Source organism: Vigna umbellata, chromosome 1 (assembly GCF_029865625.1).
Source record: "Vigna umbellata cultivar VRB3 chromosome 1, Vumbellata_1.0, whole genome shotgun sequence".
Taxonomy (NCBI): Eukaryota; Viridiplantae; Streptophyta; class Magnoliopsida; order Fabales; family Fabaceae; genus Vigna; species Vigna umbellata.
In genome coordinates, this window is record NC_142165.1 from 107,962,237 (window position 1) to 107,987,801 (window position 25,565).

At 34.8% G+C, this 25,565-nt stretch overlaps 3 protein-coding genes across 4 annotated transcripts in view; all 3 read left to right on the plus strand.

Moving 5' to 3' along the window:
- The window catches only part of SYD (P-loop containing nucleoside triphosphate hydrolases superfamily protein), a 20,609-nt gene extending 10,124 nt beyond the window's left edge, over nt 1-10,485 (plus strand). The window contains exons 26-37 of one of the 2 annotated variants that reach the window (XM_047297584.2): nt 1,574-1,652; nt 1,737-1,811; nt 2,261-2,358; nt 2,443-2,550; nt 3,047-3,104; nt 3,208-3,435; nt 3,635-4,844; nt 4,935-8,017; nt 8,092-8,316; nt 8,421-8,615; nt 8,700-8,780; nt 9,192-10,485. In XM_047297584.2, the coding sequence (XP_047153540.1) occupies nt 1,574-1,652; nt 1,737-1,811; nt 2,261-2,358; nt 2,443-2,550; nt 3,047-3,104; nt 3,208-3,435; nt 3,635-4,844; nt 4,935-8,017; nt 8,092-8,316; nt 8,421-8,615; nt 8,700-8,780; nt 9,192-10,124 (6,373 nt within the window). In that variant the 3' untranslated portion in view covers nt 10,125-10,485. The remainder of the gene's footprint in view (nt 1-1,573; nt 1,653-1,736; nt 1,812-2,260; nt 2,359-2,442; nt 2,551-3,046; nt 3,105-3,207; nt 3,436-3,634; nt 4,845-4,934; nt 8,018-8,091; nt 8,317-8,420; nt 8,616-8,699; nt 8,781-9,191) is intronic. The other variant, XM_088105493.1, reaches the window with a different exon arrangement.
- Nucleotides 10,486-11,986: 1,501 nt separating this feature from the next.
- Nucleotides 11,987-14,299, plus strand: LOC124825032 (Tetratricopeptide repeat (TPR)-like superfamily protein). The gene has a single exon (XM_047297572.2). It carries the CDS (start codon nt 12,194-12,196, stop codon nt 14,051-14,053), a length of 1,860 nt encoding a protein of 619 aa, XP_047153528.2. The 5' UTR covers nt 11,987-12,193; the 3' UTR covers nt 14,054-14,299.
- Nucleotides 14,300-15,460: 1,161 nt separating this feature from the next.
- Nucleotides 15,461-19,691, plus strand: LOC124825025 (uncharacterized). Its single transcript, XM_047297564.2, has 2 exons — nt 15,461-15,513; nt 16,205-19,691. The coding sequence occupies exon 2, from the start codon at nt 16,387-16,389 to the stop codon at nt 19,261-19,263; it is 2,877 nt and encodes a 958-aa protein (XP_047153520.2). The 5' UTR covers nt 15,461-15,513; nt 16,205-16,386; the 3' UTR covers nt 19,264-19,691.
- The last annotated feature ends 5,874 nt before the right edge of the window (nt 19,692-25,565 follow it).

A 25,565-nucleotide genomic window follows, 5' to 3' on the forward strand; every position in this document is an offset into this window, starting at 1 on the left:
TGTCATGATTTCCTGTTTTCATTTTCTGAATACAATGTTTATTTCCAGGTTTTCACGATGTAGAATTTTTTTTTCTATTTTCATATCATGGTTCTGTTTTTTTTTTTCATGATATGGATTTGTGTATTATGGAGTGCCTAACTTGCACATCAAGTAGAATGAAATGCTCAGCAGAGTATTTAGGTGCTTAGTTCTGCCAACTTAACAATTAATTTTGAAGGATGAGTTCCCCCAGTGGGTTAGTGCTTATCAATTGGTACCTAAACTGTTGTTGCTGTTGTTGTTTTCTCAAAAAGAGCTATATATCAGTTCATTCAGGAATATGCTCCACCACAACCTGCTTGGCTAGAGCCTTTTCTCTGACAAAGAAGAGATCTAGTTCCATACGTTTAGTCTAGGTAGGTAAAACCGAATTTTGAGTATTTTCAATAATTGTGTTTATTGTTGGAATGCTGTCCTAATAGTGGTCACCCTTGCCCTGTTTTAATAGTGGTCTCTTTGGAGGCTGCCTTAATTCCAGCCTTTAGGGGGTAGTGTTTAGTCAGGTTGAGAATAGTACTGTGGCGGAGTGGAGTGGTCCCTGGCCGCAGCAAGGCCTCTGTAGTGGCCTGAAAGTGGTAATACGCTGTTTTTCTTTTTATTTTTCTGAAAATTTGTAGCCTGTCCTCCTTTGACACTTCTATCTTACACATCTCTTCTGGCCACCTCTGGTGGTGTGCTGGTGGTCATCTTTGGTGGTATGTGACCATTCTGCAGTTGCTTAGCCTTGTCTGGGTAGCAAAAAGTTTTCTAGAGAAGAGATGGTTTGGGTCTGTGAGGAGGTGACTGCTGGATGGGTGATGCGAGAAATTTGCTAGTTTTTTTTGGTCTATAAAATAAGGGAGGATGTTGGGCCCGAGTCCCCATTGGACCAAAGCAGTCCAGTAATAGAGATAATTGCAACATATAATAATAAGTATATGTAAAAAAATGTAATGACTATACAGAATTAATGCAATAATATGAATTAGAATAACAAAAAATATATAAAAATAATATTAATAAGCAGTTGAATGGTATAGATATACGTATATGTTATAGAATAAATTCAAAATAGCAGTCATCACGCTGTCCTGCACTAGCATTTTTTTGGTTGGCTGCTATGCGCCGCCATCCAGTATTTAAAACATTTGTGTTTAGTTCTTCATTGCCTATTAATGTTTTAAACTAGAGCATATCAAGGGTTTTTGGGACTTAGCTAGGTCCTAAGCCCAAATATGCTTTATTTTGATTGTGCTTGCAGATATTTCTTGTAGATATTTCACTGCTGTAACTTGGAAGTTATCATTTGTCTTCCTATGATTGAAAACTTGTGCTAAATTGGGTATACGTTGTAATTATTTTTTCCTGTAATTTTTTGGAGGGAGTTTGTTTTGAAACTTGTTTAACAATTCTTTCCCCATATTGCTTCATGTTGTTTAAATGTAATCTAAAAGGACCTATCAAATCAGAGCTAATTCATGTTGTATACATGATAAACCATTAACTTGTATTATCTTTTATATTGCTGACATTCATCTATTGTCTAAAAAAGCATTCGAGCTGGTGGTGTTGGAGTGAATCTTCAAGCTGCTGACACAGTGATCTTATTTGACACTGACTGGAATCCCCAGGCAACGAAATTTCTTTCATATGATTTTCTAAATAAATTGTATGCTTTTGTGAATAATTTGTGACATTTGTTGATTTATTTTCAGGTTGATCTTCAAGCCCAAGCCAGGGCTCATCGAATTGGTCAAAAGAGGGATGTTCTTGTTCTTCGGTTTGAAACTGTTAGTGTTTTTCCCTTTGAAACGGTCATATATCAAATTGTTTAAGTAATACATGATTTGAGTTATATTTTCCCTGGGGAATAGTTTTTAATACATGTATAGCCTGTGGTGAGTACGTGAGGCAAACGCAGTTTAATTTGTACTGCTTTATGCATTAATGATTTTTAGCTTTTAATTACAGTTTCCTTTTTTTTGTAAAATATTTGTATTACTATTCTTTGAAACCATAGTGAATTACATATTTTGTTGTCATTGTATTGATATTTTATCCCTTTATTCTTTTTTTGGGGCTTTTAAAATTTTTGACTTTTTCCGGTATCTACCTTGCCTGCTTAATGGTTCAGATTGATGGTAGCTTTTTACTTGTTAATTCTATAGCGTGACTGAAAATTTAGTTATATTGTTTTCATATATGTTGAAGTTGCTTCTTCTGCTTGCAATTTAATAAGGTTCAAACTGTTGAAGAACAAGTCAGAGCTTCAGCTGAGCACAAACTTGGTGTTGCTAATCAGAGCATTACTGCTGGTTTTTTTGATAATAATACAAGGTTGTCGATGCTGTCATGTTTCATTTTTATCTGATTACATTTCTGTGTCAGTTCTGAAGTTCTGTTGTCTGTCATTAAATGCAGTGCTGAAGATCGAAGAGAATACTTAGAAGCGCTCCTGCGTGAGTGTAAGAAAGAAGAAGCTGCACCTGTTTTGGATGATGATGCTCTGAATGATGTCTTAGCCCGCAGGTTCTCTTTTGAATCCTTTTCTCACCACCTGTTTATTAACTACAGCCTATTATCCGTGCTTTAAGATGATTGAGTTGTTTAATTTTCTGTCTTTTATGCATATTTAATTTGTCAATTTTTGAGAATGTCAGCTTGGTGGGTGTAGTAGTAATTAGAGAAAATTTTGGAGATGTATTTTTATATTCTCCATTTAATTAATTACATAATGTGGTTCCTGATGTATTAGTGCCATTACAGCATTATACCCTCTGCTATGCTGATTCAAATCTCAGATTATCGTCATACTTTGTACATGGTGCTATTAAAACCTTTGATTATTGATAAGATCTTTAAGTATGGCAAATGTTTTCTTTCTTCATTCTAATTGCATTAAAAATAATATTATAACTACCTTATAATTTAGTTTTCCCACTTTTGGCTATTCTTTCTACCCGAGTTGTGTTAGAAGAGAGAAGAAGAAAAGAGAATTCATGCATATTTTGTTTTTGTTTTGCAGCGAAACAGAGTTAGATATATTTGAGGCTGTTGACAAAAAAAGGAAGGAAGATGAGCTGGTATTGTATTGTGTATTTGCATAGCTTTTTCATCAGACATATAGTTTTTTAACTGCTATTGTGAAACGAAGAATCTCATTGGTGCTCCTAAAATAATGTTCAGGCTACATGGAAGAAATTGGTGCATGGACAGACAGCTGATGGATCTGATCTTATTCCTCCACCTCCTACTCGTCTGGTCACTGATGAGGATCTGAAACAGTTCTATGAAGCAATGAAGATATCTGACGTCCCTAAGGTTGTGGTAGAATCTAGTGGAGTAAAGCGAAAGGGTGGATATCTTGGAGGCCTTGATACTCAACAATATGGCAGGGGAAAGCGTGCAAGAGAGGTTTGTCTATAAATTTTATTCATTTAGATTTTGCGTTCAACATACCTTCATAGTGAGTTTTATATAGGCTTAAACTTGTGTAATTTTGATGAACATAACTTGACATGTGATGTGTGAAAAGCAAAAGAATCATACTCGTTTATTACCTTGTGTTAGATGATGTACTGAGCAATTCCTAATTGATGTGAACATTGTGCAGGTACGTTCCTATGAAGAGCAATGGACAGAGGAAGAGTTTGAAAAGATGTGTCAAGTTGAAGCTCCAGATTCACCCAAAGTAAAAGAAGTGGCAGAAATGAGTTATCCGACAAATACTTCCAGCTCTATTGTATCTACTTCCAACCCCGAACCTGAGGTGGCCGTGTCTCCAGTGGCCCCAACATTGCCATCTGTGGAGAGTTTGCCTGTACAGCAAGCTAAAGAGATAACTCCCCCAGCCAAACGTGGTCGTGGACGACCAAAAAGAATAACATCTGATAAGTCCCCAGCTGTGATGGGCCCTCCAGTAACTTCTGGAACTGTTGAAGTAGACACACAGTTGCAAAAGGGATCTGGGTCTGGACACTTAGCATCATCAGCTGCTGATTCTGTTTCTCATTCTTCTGAAGTTACAAGTGTGAATGCACCCGTGCAGCAGTCTGATACAGGAGTTTCTCCTAATGCACGTCCTGCCATTCCTGTGCCCACTATTCCACCAAATTCTCACGTAGCTGCTGTTCCTGTTGCTGTATCTATTCAAGCAAGAGGACCAGGGCGGAAAAATCATGGTAGTGAAGGGATTAGACGTAGAGGAAAGAAGCAGGTCATGGTTCCTCCTCCTGTCCCGGGTGGTTCTGTTGGTCCTGATGTAAAGGTGAATGAGAAATTGGATAATAAATTGGTGAGTCCTTCTGGTCAAGCTATCTCCCAGGGTGAAGTTGTTCCCAGTTTGGCTGCAGTAGCCTATCCATCTTCTGCTTCTTTGAACAGTGGTCTGGGTGCTGGGACTGTTTTGAATTCTCAGGCACCCCATCCCTCACCCTCTAATACAACATTGGTTCATACGATAACCACTCATCCATCTGAACAGATGCCAAGTAAAGGACAAAATCAGAAGTCGCAAACTGGAGTTTCACGTCGTAGGGGGAAGAAGCAGGCACCAATGTTGGCTCCAGTTCCAGATGTTTTACATGAGGATTCAGATCAAACTGCAAATTTACCTATATCATCAGGAAGTGCTGTAGTTGAAAAAGCCACTGAATTAAAGAGCTTGCAAGTGAACAATGTTCCAGAATCAAAATGTGTTGTCCAGGATCAAGCATCACAGAACCTAGGTGATCAGGATTTAAAATCATTGGAAGGATCAGAGGACTCAGCTAAACAGACAGTGATCACGCCTTCATGTCAAGATAGTATGACCAAATTTCCAGGTGAAATTTGGCACTGTAGTATTGAAGTTCTTATTAGTCTTTTCATTTATTTTAGAGAAGAATTTTGATATAAACTATTTTTTTTTGCAGGGAAAGATCTTGAGAAGGTTAAGAATCTTGAGGTGCATGATGCTTCTGTAAAGATTGTTAAATCTTCTGAAATAACCTCGTCAAAGGTTGATGAAGTTTGCAATAACTCACGGACTGAAACTTCATTTCTCACAACAGTGCCTGTTGCTGAGGCAACGAAAGATCAGCTTTCGGGTGGCAAAACCCATACTCCAACCGTTGAAACTACAAAAATCATCCCTTCAGTTGTTGATACTCCTACTAATACTGATGCCATCAATAAGTCTTTAGATCCTGTGAATCCAAAGATTGTTCCCAGTACATTAAGCACTATTAATCCTTCCACTCCAGCCTCTGAAAGTACTCTTTCAGGCTCAATTGAATCCATCCCTTCCAGAAGGCAAGGTCGGAAAACTCAAAATAGAGCTGAGCCACCAAGACGAAGGGGTAAAAAATCAGCTTCAGTGTTACCTGTTGTTCCTGATGCAGTTACGGGTCAGGATCCTAAGTTAAGTCATCATGCACAGAATTCATCAGGGGATTCATTGCAAGGTAAAGCCACTGCCAATATCAGTCAAACCCAATCCTTTGAGATCCTTTTACCCAGTGGAGTAGTCAGTCATGAGTCAAAAAGAAAAGACAGAACAACCAATTCTACCCAAAATAAGCAAATGAAAGTTACAAGGATTGACAGTGCACCTATCTCCGCAGATAAGATTTCTGTGCATGATGTTGCTAGGGTAATGAAGGAAGTTTTCTCTGGAACTTGCTTACCAAAGCCCAAAGCTCATGATTCTGCCGGGAGTGAGGATAAAAATTCAACTGTTGGACATGTAATGACTAAAGCTGCAGTATGTGGCTCCAATAACCACCAGACTTTGGAGGATAAAGCACGTTCTGATATAACATCTAGTGGTGCAGCATGCCTAACTTCGGATGCTGTTGTGAATGTTCCTGAAAAACAATCAGAACCAGCATCCAGTATGCCAAATTTGGAGGGTAAAGCTAATTTAAATATGCCAACTACCGGAGAACATAGCCTGCTATCAGATGTTAAAGAAAAGGATGAACAGACTCAACATTGTGTTGAAAACTCAATCACAGAGTGTAAAATAGCTCTTGATCCAACTGTCAGTGCTGTTGAAAAGACTGGTGGTTATCCTGAGAAACTTCCTACCAGTGATTTAAGTATAGATTCGAGTAGCCATCAGATATGTTCATCTTCTAGTGCTGGATCTCTTGTGGTAATTGATCAAAATAAACTTGGAGACCAATCTGATGTTTCTGAGGAGTGTTTAAGACCTTCTGCACTTGATATTGGTGGCCCAGGATGCACGCTAACTCCATTGGAACCCAAAACTTCTAGTAATAATCATGAATCTACTCAGACTGATATGTGTACTCAGAGCCATTCATCCACAAACAAACGTCTGGATGACACAGAACAAATTTCTACTGAAAAATTGGATACTGACAGCTCTGGGTTATTGGTTAAGACTGAAAATTTAGGTGATCAACCACAAGTGACCTCATCTAGTCCTGCAACAGGTCCTCCTCCAAGTACAGTGATAGTTTCTATTGTTTCGAAACAAAATGAAGTTAAAAATGAAACCGAGTTTGCCTTAAAAGCTTCTGCTGAACTCTCCTCTGATGATGGGATTGTTGGGTGTAAAATTCCAGATTCAGAGTTGCTGAAACCTGAGAATCCGATTACATTTGAACATGATTCTCAAAAGCCATTAGAACCCCCTGTGAAGCAGTGTTCAGAATCAGCTTCTGAAATGGAAGATCCTGTGGGTGCTAAGGCTGTTAAAATTGAGAAACATTCAAATGCTCTAGAACCTGATTTGGATGATACTCCATTGATTGAGAGTTGTGCAAAAATTCTCTCCGAAGAAGAAAAGGATGATGTGAATTTCATATGTGAACAGCTTCAGTCTGGTTCCCAAGAAAATATAGTATTACCCAATCCCATTGACAATCCGAAGACTTCATCTGAGGCTTGCCATGTAGAAATTGACACATCTGACAGGTTAGTGTTGCCACAGCCTTCAGGTTTGGAAGCTGTAGGGAATGATTTAAGAGGTGATTCTGGTGTTGGCAGTTTTGTAGAGGGAACTATATCCGAAGGTGCAGTCCTGTCCCAGTCAACCATGGTTGAAGAGCAAAATAGGGGCTCAGAACCTTTGGAAGAGTCAATGGAGAAGGATGTGGCCAACAACTCTGGATTCCAGGAGGAAGTAAAAGTTGATGAAGTGGAGGCTGATGGTCTAATGAATTCTTCTATTAGTCAGACTGTGCTTGTAAAACATGACGCTTTTCAAGAAAATATGAATTTGTCCTCCCATCCAATGACAAAGGAAGAAAACATAGAAGGATCAACTGTGAGGAGCCTATCTATCAGCATTTCTCCTTCAAATGGATTGAAGGATTCTAAATCTGAACTAGGCCATAAAGATATATCTGCTGTTGGTAATTCTCAGATTGGATCTGAAGATAGTATGTTGAAGAGCTTGGGTGTAGTTTCATCTCCTTCGGTGAGGAAGGAAGAAGGGGTCAGTTCTACCCCTGATATTGATGGCCTTGAAGGTCAGTCAGTGTCTCTGAGGGTACCTGTTTCCTCTAATGACTTGCTTGGTAAATCAAAGTTTCATCAATTAATAACTGTCCCAGATGCTGTGGAGCCTTCATTGTCTCAACTGAAAGAGGAAGAAAAGATTGGGGTATTATCTGATTGTAAATTAGTTGTGGGGTCTGTCTCTGAAAAGGACATCGAAGGATCTGGTCTCTTGCCAGAAGATCCAGTGCTGGAAATCAATAAAACGTCATCAGATTCCCCGATTATTGTTACCGACTCTTCGGAGGCTCAAGTGTCTTTGGTAAAAGGAGACTGTGAAGAAGTTCGAATGAGTGATCAAATGGATGTTTCTGAGGTTTCTCGGAATGATTCAGAAAGGTTTTCTTCCAATAGCCAGAATGATCCTTCTTGTTTGCAGATGGAGAGAGATAATGCTAATGTGTTATCTGACAGGGGCCCTCTCTTCAGTTCGTTTGGTCCAGGCGAAAGATATCCTCTGATTGAGAATTGTAGGGATGACATCATGGTATGTTTTGTACATATTTAGCAGATCTGGTTTCAAATTTTTTCTCTAATTATGTACTAACTTCGTTTATGCAGGAACCTATTGCAAATCCGTTATTGCAAAATAAATCAGAATGTTCTGAATCTGAGAAGGTTGAGATGAATACATCTGATGTTGGCTGCGTTGATCCAGAACTGGTGGCCAAAAGCACAGATTTGCCTTCTTCTTTGATGGAGGAAGAAAAAGCTGATATTTCATGCAGGAGCCCATTGGCTGGTGCAGAACCAATGACTGGAGAGAATTGTGAAGATGCTAGTGAGGTATGACATTTGGCAACTATTAGTATACTGGTCGTTACTGTCCCTTCAATTTTAGTCTTGTATCATTTCAGCTGGAGTTCCTTACAAATTCATTAACTTTACAGGAACCAAATCGTTCAGAAGCTGAGATCGGTAATCAAATGGATGCATCTGATGCTGGGGTTAATACGGAACAACTTTCATCAGGTGACGTTATTGAGCCATCATCTTCCTTGATAATTGAGGACAATAAGATTGTTTTGTCATCTGTAAAGGTTCCACATCTGACTGAAGAGGGGAGCTGTAAAGATTCTAGGGAGGTTAGTTATTTTGCACCTACATAATAATGTCTTCTGCCATAATTCTCCCTTTCTTTAACTTCCATCATGAATTAATTTCTTTAGGGTCCATCTACAAATCCAGTACTGCTACAGGAATTAAATAATAATTCCGAAGCTGAGATTTGTGATCAAGGCAGTACACAGGTTGGTCTCCCCTTTAGACTATGCAAAACTCTTTTATCTTGGTTTTACAGTGAGTTGTTTTGCTTCATTTATGAGGTAATTGATTTGAACAATTCATTTAATATTCTATCTAAAAGCGTATTCCGAGGGTAAGAATTTTTTCTGTTGAAAGTAAAACAATTTAAAATTTAGGCTGCATGGCTGTGTTTATTGGGATTTTACACTTATTTGTAACATCCCATTTTGCAAGAACTGCGTTGTTTCTCTTCTAATGCCCTAAATATGGTATCAGTATTGGGAATTATCACTTTAGACAATTTGGGCGATGATTTTATATTTACCTGTACAGCTTTCATGGTTTTGTCTGCATTAAAAAGTCTGTTATCTAATGTTTCCATTACTTCTGGCCTTTGATTTTGTATTGCATCCTAGGTTGGTGAGACACCTGTGGATGTAGTCAAAGCATCAGAGGTGGAAAGAGAGGTGAAGACATTGTCTGATGAGGGTCCACAAGGAATATTCGAAACCCAGGTTGAATCAAGAGGAGTGGCTGACAGTGAGGTCAGGACAGATAGTAAAAGCTGTGCTACTGAGATCGAAAATGTATCTGAAGTCCCAAATTCCTCAGTATCGGTTGAACAGGTGGATGACTTATCTAATGAAGGTATTGTTGGCAGCCAATCAATAATGCAGGTGCCGGAAGATTCTGAAGCTATTGCGGGTGTTGAGATTGATGTTACTCCAGATTGTTTGGATCCCTCGGTATCAGTTGAGAAGGTGGATGGCTTATCCAATGAAGGTATTGTTGGCAGCCAACCAAGAATGCAGGTGTCAGAAGATTCTGAAGCTATTGCGGGAGATGGAATTGATGTTACTCCAGATTGTTTGGATCCCTCAGTAACAGTTGAGAAAGTGGAAGGGTTGTCTAAGGAAGGTTTACTTTGCATCCAAGCAAAAGTGCAGGTATCGGAAGATTCTGAAGCTGTTATAGGAGATGGGATTGATATTACTCCAGGTTGTTTGGCTGTGCCAGAGACTGTGACAATTGTTGAGGATTCATCTATCTGCTCTTCAACAGTAGGGAGTGAACATGTGGACAACTTGTCTGAAGCAAACATTGACACTAAAGAATCTAAAACAGAAGTTGACACTAAAGAATCCGAATCTGGTGTGTGTAACCAGGAAAATCAAGTAGTGCAAGAAAAGGCATCAGAATGCAGGGAACGTGAGAAGGATTTGGATGGCAACACTTCAGCAAAACTTGACCCCAAAGAATCTGAAGCTGGTGATTGTAACCAGGATAATGAAGAAAAAACAGTGAAAGACATTGAAAAATCCACGCCTGTAGCTGAGGGCTCCTCCTAGAAATGTTTTGAGTGCCTGCTCAAGAAATACAGAAGGAATAAAAAGAAATATGAAGTTGAGGATGGAAGCATTGTCGGATTGTAAATGAAAAAACGCCTGGATAAGGCTTTGGATGAGATGAATTCAGGTGGAAGAAAGTGCCCATGAATCTGGAAGCAACTAATGAAACCTGCCCTTGTATATATTATAATATCATATATATAGGGATTTTTTTTGTAAATATTTGTTGTAATTTTCTTTATATATCCTGCTGGATATCCTATTACTTAATCTTGTCGTATGATTATAGGTCTAACATCTGTCCAATTATTAGCTGTTTTTGCCATTGACGATTGGTTGAAATGGTATCCCATTACCTCTACATGAATAGGATATTTCATCTTTAATAATCAAGCAAACCATAGTGAAAACTTTATAAGAAATGTTTTATTTTAATTATTTCTGAATGCAACAGACGTAGGTAGGTTTGGAATTTCTTCAGTGAATTTAATCAATATATAGCAAAAAATTACTCAAAAAGTAAACTCTCTTAATGTTGGTCCTCAGGTTTTTGTTACAAAGTAAATAAATATTTTTTTATTTAATTCTTTCATTTTCCGTTTCCTCATTCAGTGTTTTATATGTACCTCTTTGTACTTTTATAAAAAGATTTAAAATGTTTTATTCAACAATTAATAGTTTTCTTATTTGATTTGACTAGGTAGATAAATAAGACAACAAAAATGTACAAAAGAAAGGTTTAAATTCTTTAGCACTAGAAATTTAAGATAAATTTATATCCCATTTTTTCAAATTTGGAAATGGTCATTTAGTAATTTTATATTTGAAAAGATAGTGATGTCTATTAAAAAAATTATAAATCCAATTGTTTGTGAATAGCATATTATTAATAAAAAAAATTGATTTTTATTTTATTATCAAATGTAATATTTTATTTTAATTTTCGTAAGATATTCCAAAAGTAAAAATATTATTTAGTATCTCATTAAAAGTATTTTTTTTAAAAATAAATAAAAGTAAATTCAAACCAAATCCATGATCAAATAATAATTTTAAACTAAAGCTAAGCTCCTTTATACATTAGAAGTTATATTTATGAAAAAAAAATCCAAACTAATTTTAAAGGTAAAATAAAATATCTTTTAAATCTTTCTCTACTTACCATATTCATATCAGTCGATTTTTCAGTATAATAATTTTTTTCCCTAATAACATGATAAACTTTAAATTTCATATTTTACAAGAAACTAGACATTTTCTCCGTCATCCTTTAAAGAGTTTAAAAAATTATATTTTAAATATAAATTTTTTTACAAACTTGAGTTATATTCCAACCAAATATGAGAACTCCTCCTTCATGACACATTCCTTATAGATAACTCCGTCATTCTTTATTTTTTTTAGAGTATAACATTCTTTTCCTATCGTCTTATTTTTCCCCTTTTCTACCCATCAAATATCTATTTTCTCCCACCAATATATAGCTATTGACATATGTATAATTAAATTGAAAATTCAAAGTATTATAAACTAGCATTAAAATATATTTTAAAATATAAAATTCAAGATAAGTAATATCATTATAAATAACATATAATATTCCTTAAACTATAATTTTTCAATAAAATTTTAAATGAGTATTAAACTTAGCATGGATAACAAATTGAATCTATCATTATTTGAATTTGTCTCAATTTTAATAAAAAAAATTACATTAATTAAATACGAACATGAGTAATACTTAACTGAATATCTAAATAAATATCATTTCAAATTAATATGTAAATAAATGAAGAAACTAGGAAATGAGATGGATATTTTTCACTTCGAGTGATACCTGCAACCAATCCTCATTTCAAATAAACATAGTTGAGTAAGGTGTATCTGTCGTTATTAAGTTCAAATATTCCGTATAAAAAAAGTGCCAAAAATTATTAGTAACCAATGAAAAACAAAGGTATTTTGTCACATAGAATACGCATCAGTTTCAGATTTTCAGCTAGCTACTATACAATTGTGGTTGTGGCATAGCTGCTTCAAAGCTTAGTTCTTAGAAAACTAAAATCTGAATGAATGGCATGCGCATTTATTTGTTCCGCACTACATCTAAGATTGTAGAACTGGCTCGTTTGGGTAAAATCAGCCATGCTCGCAAACTGTTCGATGAAATACCTCATAAAGACTTGGTTGCATGGAATGCTATGCTAACAGCCTATTCCCACTTAGGACTTTACCAGCAGAGTCTTAGTCTCTTTGGCAGCATGAGAGTATCCCATTCCAAACTCGACAACTTCTCCTTCTCTGCAGCCTTAAACGCATGCGCTGGTGCATCCCATCTTCGTTTTGGAGCAACACTACATGCTTTGGTAATTGTATCAGGCTACTTGTCTTGTCTTCCTGTGGCTAACTCGCTCATTGACATGTATGGCAAGTGTCTGCATCCTGATGCTGCAAGAAAAGTGTATGATGAGATGAGTGATAACAATGAAGTGACATGGTGTTCACTTCTGTTTGCTTATGCCAACTCTAACCGGTTTGATACGGCTATTAAACTGTTTCGCAGCATGCCTGAAAAGGTTGTGATTGCTTGGAATATAATGATTGCGGGTCATGCTCGTTGCGGTGAAGTTGAAGCGTGCTTGCATTTGTTTAAAGAGATGTGTGAGAGTTTGTGTCAGCCAGATCAGTGGACTTTTAGTGCTCTCGTGAACGCTTGTGCTGAGTCAATGGAGATGCTATACGGATGCATGATGCATGGTTTTCTGGTAAAATCTGGTTGGAGCTCTTACATGGAGGTAAATAACTCGATTTTAAGCTTTTACGCTAAATTAGAATGTCATGATGACGCCATAAGGGTGTTTAACTCCTTTGGATGTTTTAATCAAGTGTCTCGGAATGCCATCATTGACGCTCATATGAAATCAGGGGATACCCATAACGCTTTTCTTGCTTTCCAGCAAGCTCCTGAGAAAAATATTGTTTCTTGGACTTCTATGATTGCAGGGTATACGAGAAATGGGAATGGAGAGCTAGCTTTAAGTATGTTTTTAGACATGACAAAAAGATCTGTGGAGCTTGATGATCTGGTAGCTGGAGCAGTCCTTCATGCTTGTGCTAGCTTGGCGATACTGGTTCATGGAAGAATGATCCATGGCTGCATTATTCGTCATGGTTTAGACAAGTATTTATATGTTGGGAATAGCTTGGTTAATATGTATGCAAAATGTGGGGACATAGAAGGTTCACGGCTTTCATTTCATGGCATTCGTGAGAAGGACTTGGTTTCTTGGAATTCAATGTTATTTGCATTTGGACTGCATGGGAAGGCCAATGAGGCCATAGGTTTATACAGAGAAATGGTGGCATCTGGTGTGAAACCTGATGAAGTAACTTTCACAGGGCTGTTAATGACTTGCAGCCATTTGGGGCTTATAAACGAGGGCTTTGAGTTCTTTCAATCCATGAGTTTGGAATTTGGATTTTCCCATGGAATGGACCATGTGGCATGCATGTTGGATATGCTTGGTCGCGGTGGATACGTGGCAGAAGCAAGAAGTTTAGCTAAGAAGTATTCAAAGAGCAGCAAAGGTAGGAGCAATTCATGGGAGGTTGTACTAGGAGCATGTTATGCACATGGAGATTTAGAAACCGGAAGGCGTGTGGGAGAATATCTAAAGAAGTTGGAGCCTGAAAAGGAGATTGGTTATGTGTTGTTGTCAAATTTGTATTGTGCAAGTGGGCAGTGGAAGAATGCAGAGACAGTTCGGAAGGCAATGGTTGATCAGGGGGTAAAGAAAGTGGTTGGTAGTAGTTGGATTGAGATAAGAAACGAGATGACCTCTTTTGTATCTGGAAACAATGCCTATCCCTTCATGCCTGAGATATCTAAGATACTTCACTTTCTTCAATTGGAAATCAGACAGGCATGACCTATTCATTTTGGTATTGGAGAACCTTCCTAAACTAGTGAAAATATTTTCATATACAATTTTTATTCTCAACTTTGGTGACACCTCAGATTAGTTTAAGTTCTTTCAAACTATAAGGCACAACCCACCCTGTCTTTGCCTTTGGCAACGAATGATATGTGGCTATTAATCTCCTAACTTATCACATTTTATTTTTCTTGAATATGGTATTGTGTTCAGTTTAAAATATAAAATAATTTTTATACATTTATTTATGTTAAGTGAATGTAAAATTTCTCATCAAAATTGAAAGTAATTAAAAAATAATAATTATAAGGACAAATTTATTTACTTCCTAATGTTATTCAAGCCAGCCGTGTGAGTTACTTACCATTATTAATTATGATTATAAGTAATCTGATCAACTTGCTTAGAAAAAATAACTTTAAACTTGTCTCATTTCATGTCTTTTGCTTCTGCCTTGACCAAATTAGGCAAATGTAACATAGGTGTAAATCACTACAATAAGTAACATGTTGTTTGAATAAACATTTCTCCTTTTGAAGAATTTCCCTAATGCAGACCTTCCAAATGGAACTGACTATACTTTAATAGTGCAACATAAAAAGTTTTAAAATTTAGATAAAATTACATTAAACAATTAAGGGAAGTTATATAAATGTTGGATTTTCCATCCCCTTCATAAATGTTTCCCTAATTATGCTCCTTCACAAACTTTTGTCAAAACCAGGAGAATCTATCAAAATAGAGAATTATCAATATAAGTTATTAACTTTAAAATCATGGATGATTTTATTTATTTTTCTTATGTCTATAAATACTACATGCTCATAGACAACAAATCATTTTATTTTTTTTAACTTATTTAATCAAAATTTTGGAAGTTAATATTTTATAATAAATAAATAGAGATATATTTCTAATATACCACTTATATTAGGAAATAAAATAATAACAAAATCTTTAATTAATAAAGATAATGAAATTAAAGAGATGTTTAATAATGAAAAAGAAGAAAGTATTGATTGTTAAAAGATTGTTTAAAAATGATGATTTGTTTTTTATTTATTTTTAATTATATTAAAGATTAAAAGTTATCATTTTATGTAGCAAAATGCATTTTAAAACACGTTGTTTTTGTGACAAGTTTTAATTGTGTATACATTTGAAGACCAAGCTGAAATGACCATTTTATATTTTAAGCCATAGAGAATAATATTCTTTGTTGTATAAACCAAATTCATAAATATCTAGCTTTAAAAAAATAATTTTCAAACCTAAAAATTTTATTTTTTAGTTGGATCGGGTTAAAAAATGTTGGGTTGGACTTGAAAAATCCAAATTGAAGGCCCACAACACTGTGATTATTTACGAAGGTGCCCATGTCTCCATGTTTTTTCTCTGTCACTTTCAGAAGTGAGAAGTCATCGCCCTTTCGTTTCCTTTCCCTTCTTCCGAAGGTCCGTTCAACCCCATTGCCTAACCTTTTGCAATCCCCTTTTGTTTTTCCCTTTCTTTTTCAGTTAATGCTTTAAGCTATTTTATTTTGCATTCATTTCCTTGTCCCCTTTGTATTTATGTTAATGCATGTTCAGATTCTTAACCCTGGCATGAAGTTCAAAACTAATGTCTTCCTTCACGCGTAATGTAACACTTGCTTCCATTTTTTTTTTTAAATTATTTCTATAAATCTTTTTCCTTCCGTTTTCCCGAAATAGTTAGGGTTTTACCTATTATTTGAATATGTCATGGTTTTGGAGTTTATTGTTGAATGCTTTTCTTTCCTTGCACGTTTTGACTTGGTTGTGGTGTTGAAGGCTTTTTACTTTTTTTTTATCGCTTTTTGATGTTGTTGTATTCGGGTATTTTAATCTGTCGCCACTGTTATTCTGTAGATATTCAGCTTGTTTCGTGTCTGATAAAAGTCACATACCGCGAGACGTGATCATATAGAGTCTGTTAAGTTGGTTTTATTGTATTGTACTGCTCTTGTTATAATGGAATCAACGATCCAAAACATATATACCTCCGTTGCTCATATTTTTATATATTTGTTTTGAACATCAATGAATCTATTTTTCAAGAGTAATCTACATACTTCAGAATCGGTGATTTAGGATTTAATTGTTGCATGTTATTAAAAATATGCAGGGTGAATATGAATTTGGCATCTATATATTGATTGGGGGACTGGTGGGATGTTGGAAGATTTAGTCACTCTCTGTATTTTGATATTGGTCTAGCTGCTTCTGAAAGTTGGATTGGATGTCCCTTTTTTGGCCATTTCGCATGGCCCCAACACCCAGTAAAAGGTTCTGGGATGTAGTTTTTTGATGGACTGCAATAAAGAAGAGGCCTTAAGGGCCAAGAACATTGCTGAAAAGAAGATGGAAAACAGGGATTTTGCAGGGGCTCGTAAAATTGCTCTTAAGGCTCAGCAGCTGTACCCTGATCTGGAAAATATTGCTCAAATGCTTGTTGTCTGTGATGTGCACTGCTGTGCTGAGAATAAATTGTATGGTAATGAAATAGATTGGTATGAAATTCTTCAGGTTGAACAGACAGCTGTTGATGCACTAATTAAGAAGCAATATAGAAAGTTTGCCCTCCTACTCCATCCTGACAAAAACAAGTTTGCTGGTGCTGAAGCTGCATTTAAGCTGATTGGGGAAGCTCAAAGAGTACTTCTGGACAGAGAAAAACGTATTGTTTTTGACATGAAGCGTAGAGTTCCGAAGAACAAACCTGCTACATCACATTTTAATACTACTGCGGGGAGGAATGTTAGGTCTAACTTTACAAGCTCAACTTCTCAGCAGCAGCAGCAGCAGCAAAATGGTGCACGAGATACATTTTGGACAGTCTGCCCATTTTGTTCTGTTAAGTATCAATATTACAAAGAAATTTTAAAGAAATCTCTTCGCTGTCAACAATGTAACAGGCCCTTTGTTGCATATGAAGTGGAAAAACAAGGTACACCATCTCCTGCAACTAATTCAACTCAGCAAGCTTCTGACCAGCAGAAAGGTGGTTTGAATCATGGTGCTTTCAAGGTAGGTGCTGAATCTCAAAGCAATTCACATGCTAAGAAATCCAATATAGGGTCATCTCCGGCATCTAATTCAACCCAGCAAGCTTCTGACCAGCAGAAAGGTGGTTTGAATCATGGTGCTTTCAAGGTAGGTGCTGGATCTCAAAGCAATTCACATGCTGAGAAGTCCAATATGGGGTCATCTGATAAAAAGTTACCTGCTAGTGTTTCACGAAAACATAATGGAAAGAGAAAAAAGAAGCAGGTAGCAGAATCCAGTGAAAGTTCTGTTCCTTTGATCCACAGTGATTCTGAAGAAGATAGAGTTGCTGGAAAGGATGGTTATTCCAAAGTAGAAAACCATTCAACTACTAGAGAAGGGCATCTACGCAGATCTACCCGGAAAAGGCATCAGGTTTCCTACAAGGAGAATTTGAACAGCACTGATGATGGTGAGAAAAGTAAAATGAATGACCCTAATGATTTACCTGCTGCGCACAAAGAAGTAAATCAGAAAAAGCACCTGTATTCAGGAAGAAATGAGGAAACTAACACATTTAAGGGAAAAGATGTGGTGGGAGGGGCAAAGCAGTTGGATGAAACCTCAGAGCATTCTCCAAATTCAACCTTTAAAGTATCAAATCAACCAAATGTTTATGCCTTCCTTGATGCAGAGTTCAGTGATTTTGACAAGGACAAGAGAAAAGAATGTTTTGCTGCTGGGCAGATTTGGGCTGTTTATGACTCAGCAGAAGGTATGCCTAGATTCTATGCTTTAATCAGGAAAGTTCTATCTCCTGGATTCAAACTGCGGTTAACATGGTTCGAATCACATCCAGACTGGAAGGATGAAATGAACTGGGTGAACGAGGAATTGCCTGTTGCTTGTGGGAAATATAAACTTGGTGACACTGATGTCACGGAAGATCATCTGATGTTCTCTCATCTGGTTTTGTGTGAAAAAATTAGCCGCACTACTTTTAAAGTGTATCCTAGAAAGGGAGAAACTTGGGCCCTTTTTAAAAATTGGGATATTAAATGGTACATGGATGCGAAATCTCACCAGCTGTATGAATATGAGTTTGTTGAAATCTTGACAGATTATGTTGAAGATGAGGGTGTATATGTTGTCTACTTGACTAAGTTGAAAGGTTTTGTAAGTATCTTCCTTCAAAATATAAAGGAATCTAAAAAATCATTTCAAATTCCACCACGGGAGTTATTTAAATTCTCTCACAGGGTTCCATCTTTCAAAATGACTGGTGAGGAAAGGGCTGGTGTACCCTCAGGATCTTATGAACTTGATCCTGGAGCTTTGCCAGCACATTTTGAAGAGAAGGTTGGTGACGGCTCATCTGGCTGTGAGAATACAGGCACTTCAGATAGATCAGAATCCCTGATGTCTGAGGGAGGTAGGTCCACTCCCGAGGTTAATGGCAGCAATGATTGGTGTGCTTCTCTGGTACTAGAAACAATTGAAATTCCAGATACTCATTTCTTTAATTTTGATGCCGGGAGATCCCTTGAGAAGTTTCAGATTGGTCAAATTTGGGCATTTTACAGTGACGAGGATGGATTGCCAAAATATTACGGTCGCATTAACAAGATTGTGACTAGTCCTGATCTTGAATTGCATGTTTCCTGGCTTACTTGCTACTGGCTACCAGAGAACACCACTGAATGGGAGGACAAAGATATGGGTGTGCTTATTTCATGCGGTCGATATAACTTTAATAAAACAGATGAATTTTTCAGTATTTTTAATACAACCTCTTGTGTTTCACATCAAGTGCATGCTGAATCTGTTGGAAAGAATACAAATACAAAATATGCGATCTTTCCGAGGAAAGGTGAAGTTTGGGCGTTATATAGAAAATGGACAAATAAAATGAAGTGTTCTGAGTTGAAAAATTGGGAGTATGACATAGTGGAAGTTATCGAAGAAACTGATTTGTTCATTATTGTCTTAGTTCTGGAGTTTGTCAGTGGGTTTAATTCCGTTTTCAGAGGCAAGTTAAATGAAAGTTCATCTGGCAAGCTGAGAATTCCAAGAAAAGAGTTGCTTAGGTTCTCCCACCAAATCCCAGCTTTCAAACTGACAGAAGAGCATGGCAATCTCAGAGATTTCTGGGAACTTGATCCCGGTGCGCTACCAACACACTATTTTGGCTTGAGATGAAAGACCGTGGGTGAGTGAATATCCCTGTTTCAGCCTGGGAGCAAAAATGGAGACTGTTATCTTTTATTTAGATTAGATAAACCTAGTGAAGTAGGGTATGATATGATGCACCGTTAAGATATGTAGTAACATTTTGTAATTGTTAGTGTGAATGGTTAGTGGTAGGCTGGGAATGACTAACAAGTGAGGTTTACCCAAGAACTCAAAGAACTCACTTCATATCGGTGCACTCACTTTACATGTGAAAGTCATGTCATCTTTTTTTCATCCCTAAGTTAGACGTCTTTTTAGATGCAGAAGACTGACACTGCCTTATATGCCAAGGTACTATGGAGCAACTTTCAGCCATAGGCATTGCAAATATAACACTTCTCTCCCTGTCGTTCTGGGTTTTTCAATAAATAATTTAGTATAAATATTAATTTGGATCTAATTTGTGTTGAGTTTGTTTTTTATAATACGGTTTAAATAATTAACGAATAATAAATAATGTAATTATATATCAGTTTGTAATTTTTTTTAAATTTGAAAAATGTTTAGCATTGTGTTTTGTGGTAGGAAGTGTGTCGTCCGTTCCAAATGAGCAAAGTAGTATTCAATTTTGTTAACCATAAACATGTTTTGCGTCAATTATAGTGTTAAAAAGATCAATCTGGTCACTTGAATATTGGTTTAAGTGTATCTAAACTAGAAAATTCAGTTGTTTTTAAAAAATGATGGAATAATCTATTATCAATCTTTATAATCAATTATTTTAGTTATAATTATATTATTTTTAAATTTTTTTTGAAATAATCAATTATTATATTTGATAATTAATTATTACATTAAGTATTTTGATATAATCGATTATTAGACTTGATAATTGATTATTTCAGTTTGTGATTTTGTATTTGTATAAAACTCTTTTGAATAATTGATTATCAGGTTTGATAATCAATTATTTCATAAGAAAATAGATATTTATGGTTTATGAATATGTTTATAATAGATTAATATGATGATATTCATGATGAAGTATTGAATATTAATATGTGGTAGTTGTTCATACATGTATGTTTTTCTAATGATGATTATGTCTTGATCATGTGCACGATGATTTTTATGGAGAGATTTCGTGGTGATGTTCAATAGTGTTTGTATTAATTTAGAAAACTTAGTTTTGGGAGTTATGGTGATATTTTAATGATCATCAATTTCTCAAGTAGAGAAGGGTAAGGCATATGGTGAAAGTAGCAAGATGTCTTAATTTATGGTATGATGTTATTTGACAATAGGTGATAAATGGACTAACCTTCTGAGTGTGGTAGGATGAAACTAATTGACAATGGTTCTACAGAGCAATAGAAGTCATCACAAGAGCACAACATGTCATAACTCGACAATAATACATGTATCCGAATGTTCGAGCTTAGATTTTTATAATATGTTTAGGTGTTGTGCTTAATTTGAAAGTGAAATATAATGTGTTAATTTGTGAATTTCATGCTTTATTTTTTTAATATTAGCTTACCTTTGTTGTTTTTGTCTATTTATGTGTTTGTTTTTTCGTTTGCAATGATCACTTTGATTGTGTGAGTTTATGAGGTATCTTTAGAACTAAAACATAAAATAGAAAGTTTTTGTTTCACTATTCTCTTATTAATGTAAAGATCTTATGACCTTTTTTTTGTTAGGTGTAAACTTTTTTTGTTTTTGTTAGGTGTAATTTTTTTTTGGAGATGTTATAATTTTTAACCTCTTAGTTCCTATTTTTAAAATTTTTATTCTAATTTTAATCAATTATAACCTTAAATTAGAAATAGTTAATAAAAATATGAATTTTAATAAAAATATCTATATAAAATTTATATAAAAATTAAATTTAGTTTAAATTTGAAAAGAATAAAAATTAATCAATTTAAGAAAAAAAAAAGATTTGAATTGAATAAATTAAAAATATATAGATCAAAGTAAATATGAGACATGATAATGACAAATAACAATGCTACGTAGTGAATTGATATGTAAACATATTTTTTTTAAATAAAAAATATATAATTAAAAAAGTAAAATTTAAAACAAAAAAAAAACTACCAACATTATTTACAAAATATTAACAAAACGATTAAATTGAATAAAATTTAAAAAATTAAAACCAAATTAAAATATATATATTAAAACTAAATTAAACAAATTCAATGAAAATAAATATCAAATTAGTATTTAATAGAAATCTTCCTCGATGCAGAAATAAACCATAGAAAGAAGAGCAACTGTATACATTTAACCAAAACTATCCCAAGTCTATTAGCAAAGAGCAGTGGTTTCATATTATGAAAGGTATTCTTAGAAAAAACATTGTGAGACTTTGGATGATGTTCTGCACAATTGATCTCTTGTCGGTTACTATATAATATCCCTCCACATTCCTAAAGACCTATGCAAAACAGCCATTGCAACCTTGTTTTTTAATTCAACATTTACTGTTATAGAATTTCTGATTTTATCCCATTAGCATTCTTTTAGCATCATTAGCTTTAATTTATCAAAAAAAAAATTGATTTATTTCATTTGAAATCTTTTGAACACATTATCTATTATAACACTATTTTTTATATTGTTTTAGGTTAAATTATGATATTTCCAAAATTCGTCCCTAATAGAATTTATATCTCCAAAGTTTTAATGTGTTTGAATCTAATATTTAATAAATGTTATTTTGGCCATTAGTATAAAACATCACAAATTTGTTGAAAGATATCAATTTCTGTAATTTTGGAGGTATAATAAATGTTATTGAACATATTTTATTTTGATATTAGTCTCTCGGCCTTAATCACCCTATGTTAAAAATTTTGTGTGAAATCTGTCGGTTCATCTTTTTAACATGAGGAAGGATAATATGACACGTATTGACAACACACTTAATAAAATTAAAATAGTCTTAAAAAAATTAATTTTTGTAATTTTTCAAAAAAAAAAAGTAAAAAATTAGTATTAAGTAAATGTAAAAAATTATGTGTATCAAAAAGTATATTTTTCTTTTAGCATAATCTCATGGACCAAGGACGGAAAATATCTAGCAAGTGTAAGAAATTCTTTAATTAATTTTTTTATTTATTTTAAGTAGTTATAACTTATAATATAATATATTAATAATATTGTTTATGATTTATATTTCATTATTGATTTATTTTATTCTCCTCACGGATGTTGCGTGTCACACATAGATTATTAGGTTCCTCATTCATGCCGTTTAACAACAGCGCACCACGCCATGTGAGTTATACCATCTACAACTATTTACGGTTTACTACCAACCAGCATCAATAGCAGATAACGACAGACAACTCTATTATTAGAAAAATGATTGATATTTTTTGAAATAAGACTAATTTCCACTCCAATAAATCGAGGAATAAGCATAAATAATTTTGTATCAAATATATTTTTATTTTAAATATTTTTATAAATTAAATTACATATTTATTTTATTTTTATACTTTGTAAAAATAATGTAAAATATATTTTCTAAGTATATGGAGATAGTTCATAATGGAACTCAGTTTGTCATATGTAAAATATTTCACTATTTCACTCAGAATAATAATATTTTGGTTTAATGTCTCCGTAGGTCCCTATTTTGGTCATGAATTTCAAATAGGTCCTCTTCATTTTCGGCGTATCAATTGAGTCCTTTTTTTTGTAAAATTGAATCAATTACAGGCCTGCCGTTAATTTGGACAAACGACCGTTACAGTAATCAGACGTGGCATGGTTGAGTGCAGTGACGTGGCATTTAAAACAATTTTTGTATTAAATAATTGTTATGCACAGATGTATATTCGGTTTTGGGTAAAGGCAAAGTAGGAAATTTGAAAAAAATTAAAGGCAACTGAGATTGGGGAAAGAACTTCCAACTCTTGAGCCCCAACGTCCGTGAACTCACCTCATCTTCATCCATAAACTATTACCTCATCACCTTCATCTTCATCCCATCTTCATCCTTACCTCCCAGCCAAACCTCTATCTCGTCTTCCTCACAGGAACTCACGGCCAAACACCTATCCTCCATATTCACACACAGCCAACATCCAACGCTCACCTAAAAAAACCATCAAAACAGGGACCCTCGTACTCGCACTAGCCATCAATATTTCCTCCATTTACTCAACAAAACCACAACCATCACATACAACCACGTACTCCATTCGTAAGCCCAGTGGTAGCCATGGGTGGCGACTAGGGTCCAACGGAGGCGCTGGCAGAACCTCTGGTGGTGGCTGTCTCGAGGTGGAAGCCTTGGCCGGCACGGGGGCCGAGCTCATCCAGGAGGCAATTCATGAAGGAGGAAGGAGGAGACTCGTAAGGAGACCCGTGAAGGGCGACGGCGCCTCCAACATTAGCGTTTGTCGCCGTTGATGTTTCTGGTCCAGCCTTGGGACGCGGCGGTGTGGCATCGGAGGCAATGGTAGCTACGAATAGAGAGGGAGAGTCTGGAGTCGTGACCGGTGATAGCTCCGGCGGCGAGCCTCGGCCTTGGTGACGCCATGGATCGCGGTTAGCGGTGGCCGATTTCAAAGAGAGACGAGAGAGGGAAGGCAGTGATTCCGGTGGCGCCTGAGGTCGCCGTTGACGTCGAGATGGGTAGAGGGTGGAGGCACGAGTGGCTGGTTCGAAGAAGCGTTGGTCTACGGTGACCGGTTGGGAGAAGGTTGAGGCGTAGTCGTGGGTGGCAGAGGTGAATGTCTCTATTTCAGAAAAAAAAAAACCCTCAAATTCTTTCCCCAATCTCAGTTGCCCTTTAATTTTTTCGAATTTCCGACTTTGCCCTTACCCAAAACTGAATTATTTAATACAAAAATCGTTTTAAATGCCACGTCTGATTATTGTAACGGTCGTTTGTCCAAATTAACGGCAGGCATGTGATTGATTCAATTTTACAAAAAAAAGGACTCAATTGATACGCCGAAAATGAACAGGACCTATTTGAAATTCATGACCAAAATAGGGACCTACGGAGACATTAAACCTAATATTTTATATGACTTTGATAAAATTTTGAGATGAAATAAATGCATAGTTTAGTTTAAAGATGAAATATAATTTTTTTTAATAGTTTGAGAAAGAAAAATATTTAATCCAATAAATTTTGTTTCTAATCTATAGAACAAATTAATAAAACATAAACAATTTACTTATTTAAATATGTGATAATATAATAAATAATATATTTAAATAAACCTTTTTTTAGAAGACACTTTAGATGTAAGGGTATAAAATGAGTTGTGCTTCGCAAACTAGTCTCAGTCAGTTTCGTCCAGTCTGTCTAATTATCAAATTAGGGGTCAGTCTCTTTTTAGTTTGTTGACCCGTTTCGTTTTTTTTATTAAATTAAAAATTAAAAAAATAATTAAAAAGCTTAAATTTTCTTTATTATATTTTTGTAAAAGTATAAATATATAATACTATTAATTTAAATCATCGATATTTATATATTAAGTTTCAATAACGTAACTTAATATATAAATATAAAAATTATTTTAATTTATTTAATTAAAAATATTAAATAATCAATTAAAAGTTTAGAAAATATTTATATTATTAAATATGCTTTAAATAAAATTAAAAATGAAAAAAATGACATGCCAGTGTGCCAGTTCACGGATATGGATTATAATTGATGACTTATTGTTTAATGGTGGGTTTGTCTGATCTAGTCTTTCTTTGGCAAGTCAGAACTAATTTGCCATCCTTTGTTAGATTTATATATCAATCCTATATTAATATGGATAAATAAAATAATATTGAATTTTTCAGCCTAATCTGCCAACATTTTTCTTTCATTTGTATGTTTTACGTGTAAAATATTAAAATTTATAACTAAAATAAAATCATAACTTAAATGATTACCATATTGATATTGTATTGTTTAATTAATGCAAACACGTGATAAAATAACAATTTAAATCATAAACAACTACAAATTAAATTTTAATCATTATTTATAGAGAAATAATTTAATTTATAAATCTCTTCATCTATCTAATTAGAAACATTAATTAATTAGTTATATTAAAAGCTACTAAGAACTGACAAGTTGACAGGTAATTTCATTTTCTTCAAAGTTTGGTTAAGAATCCCCAGCTGTATTGACTATGACAAGCTGCTATGTTCCAACCCATTTTTTTTACCACTCCTAATTTTTCTCAAAAACATATTACAAACAAAGCTGACTTGTTGAAAATACTAACTATTAATGGTACTTCATCTTTACAACCATTCATTTTGCATCAATTACTAAGATGATTTTTTTATAA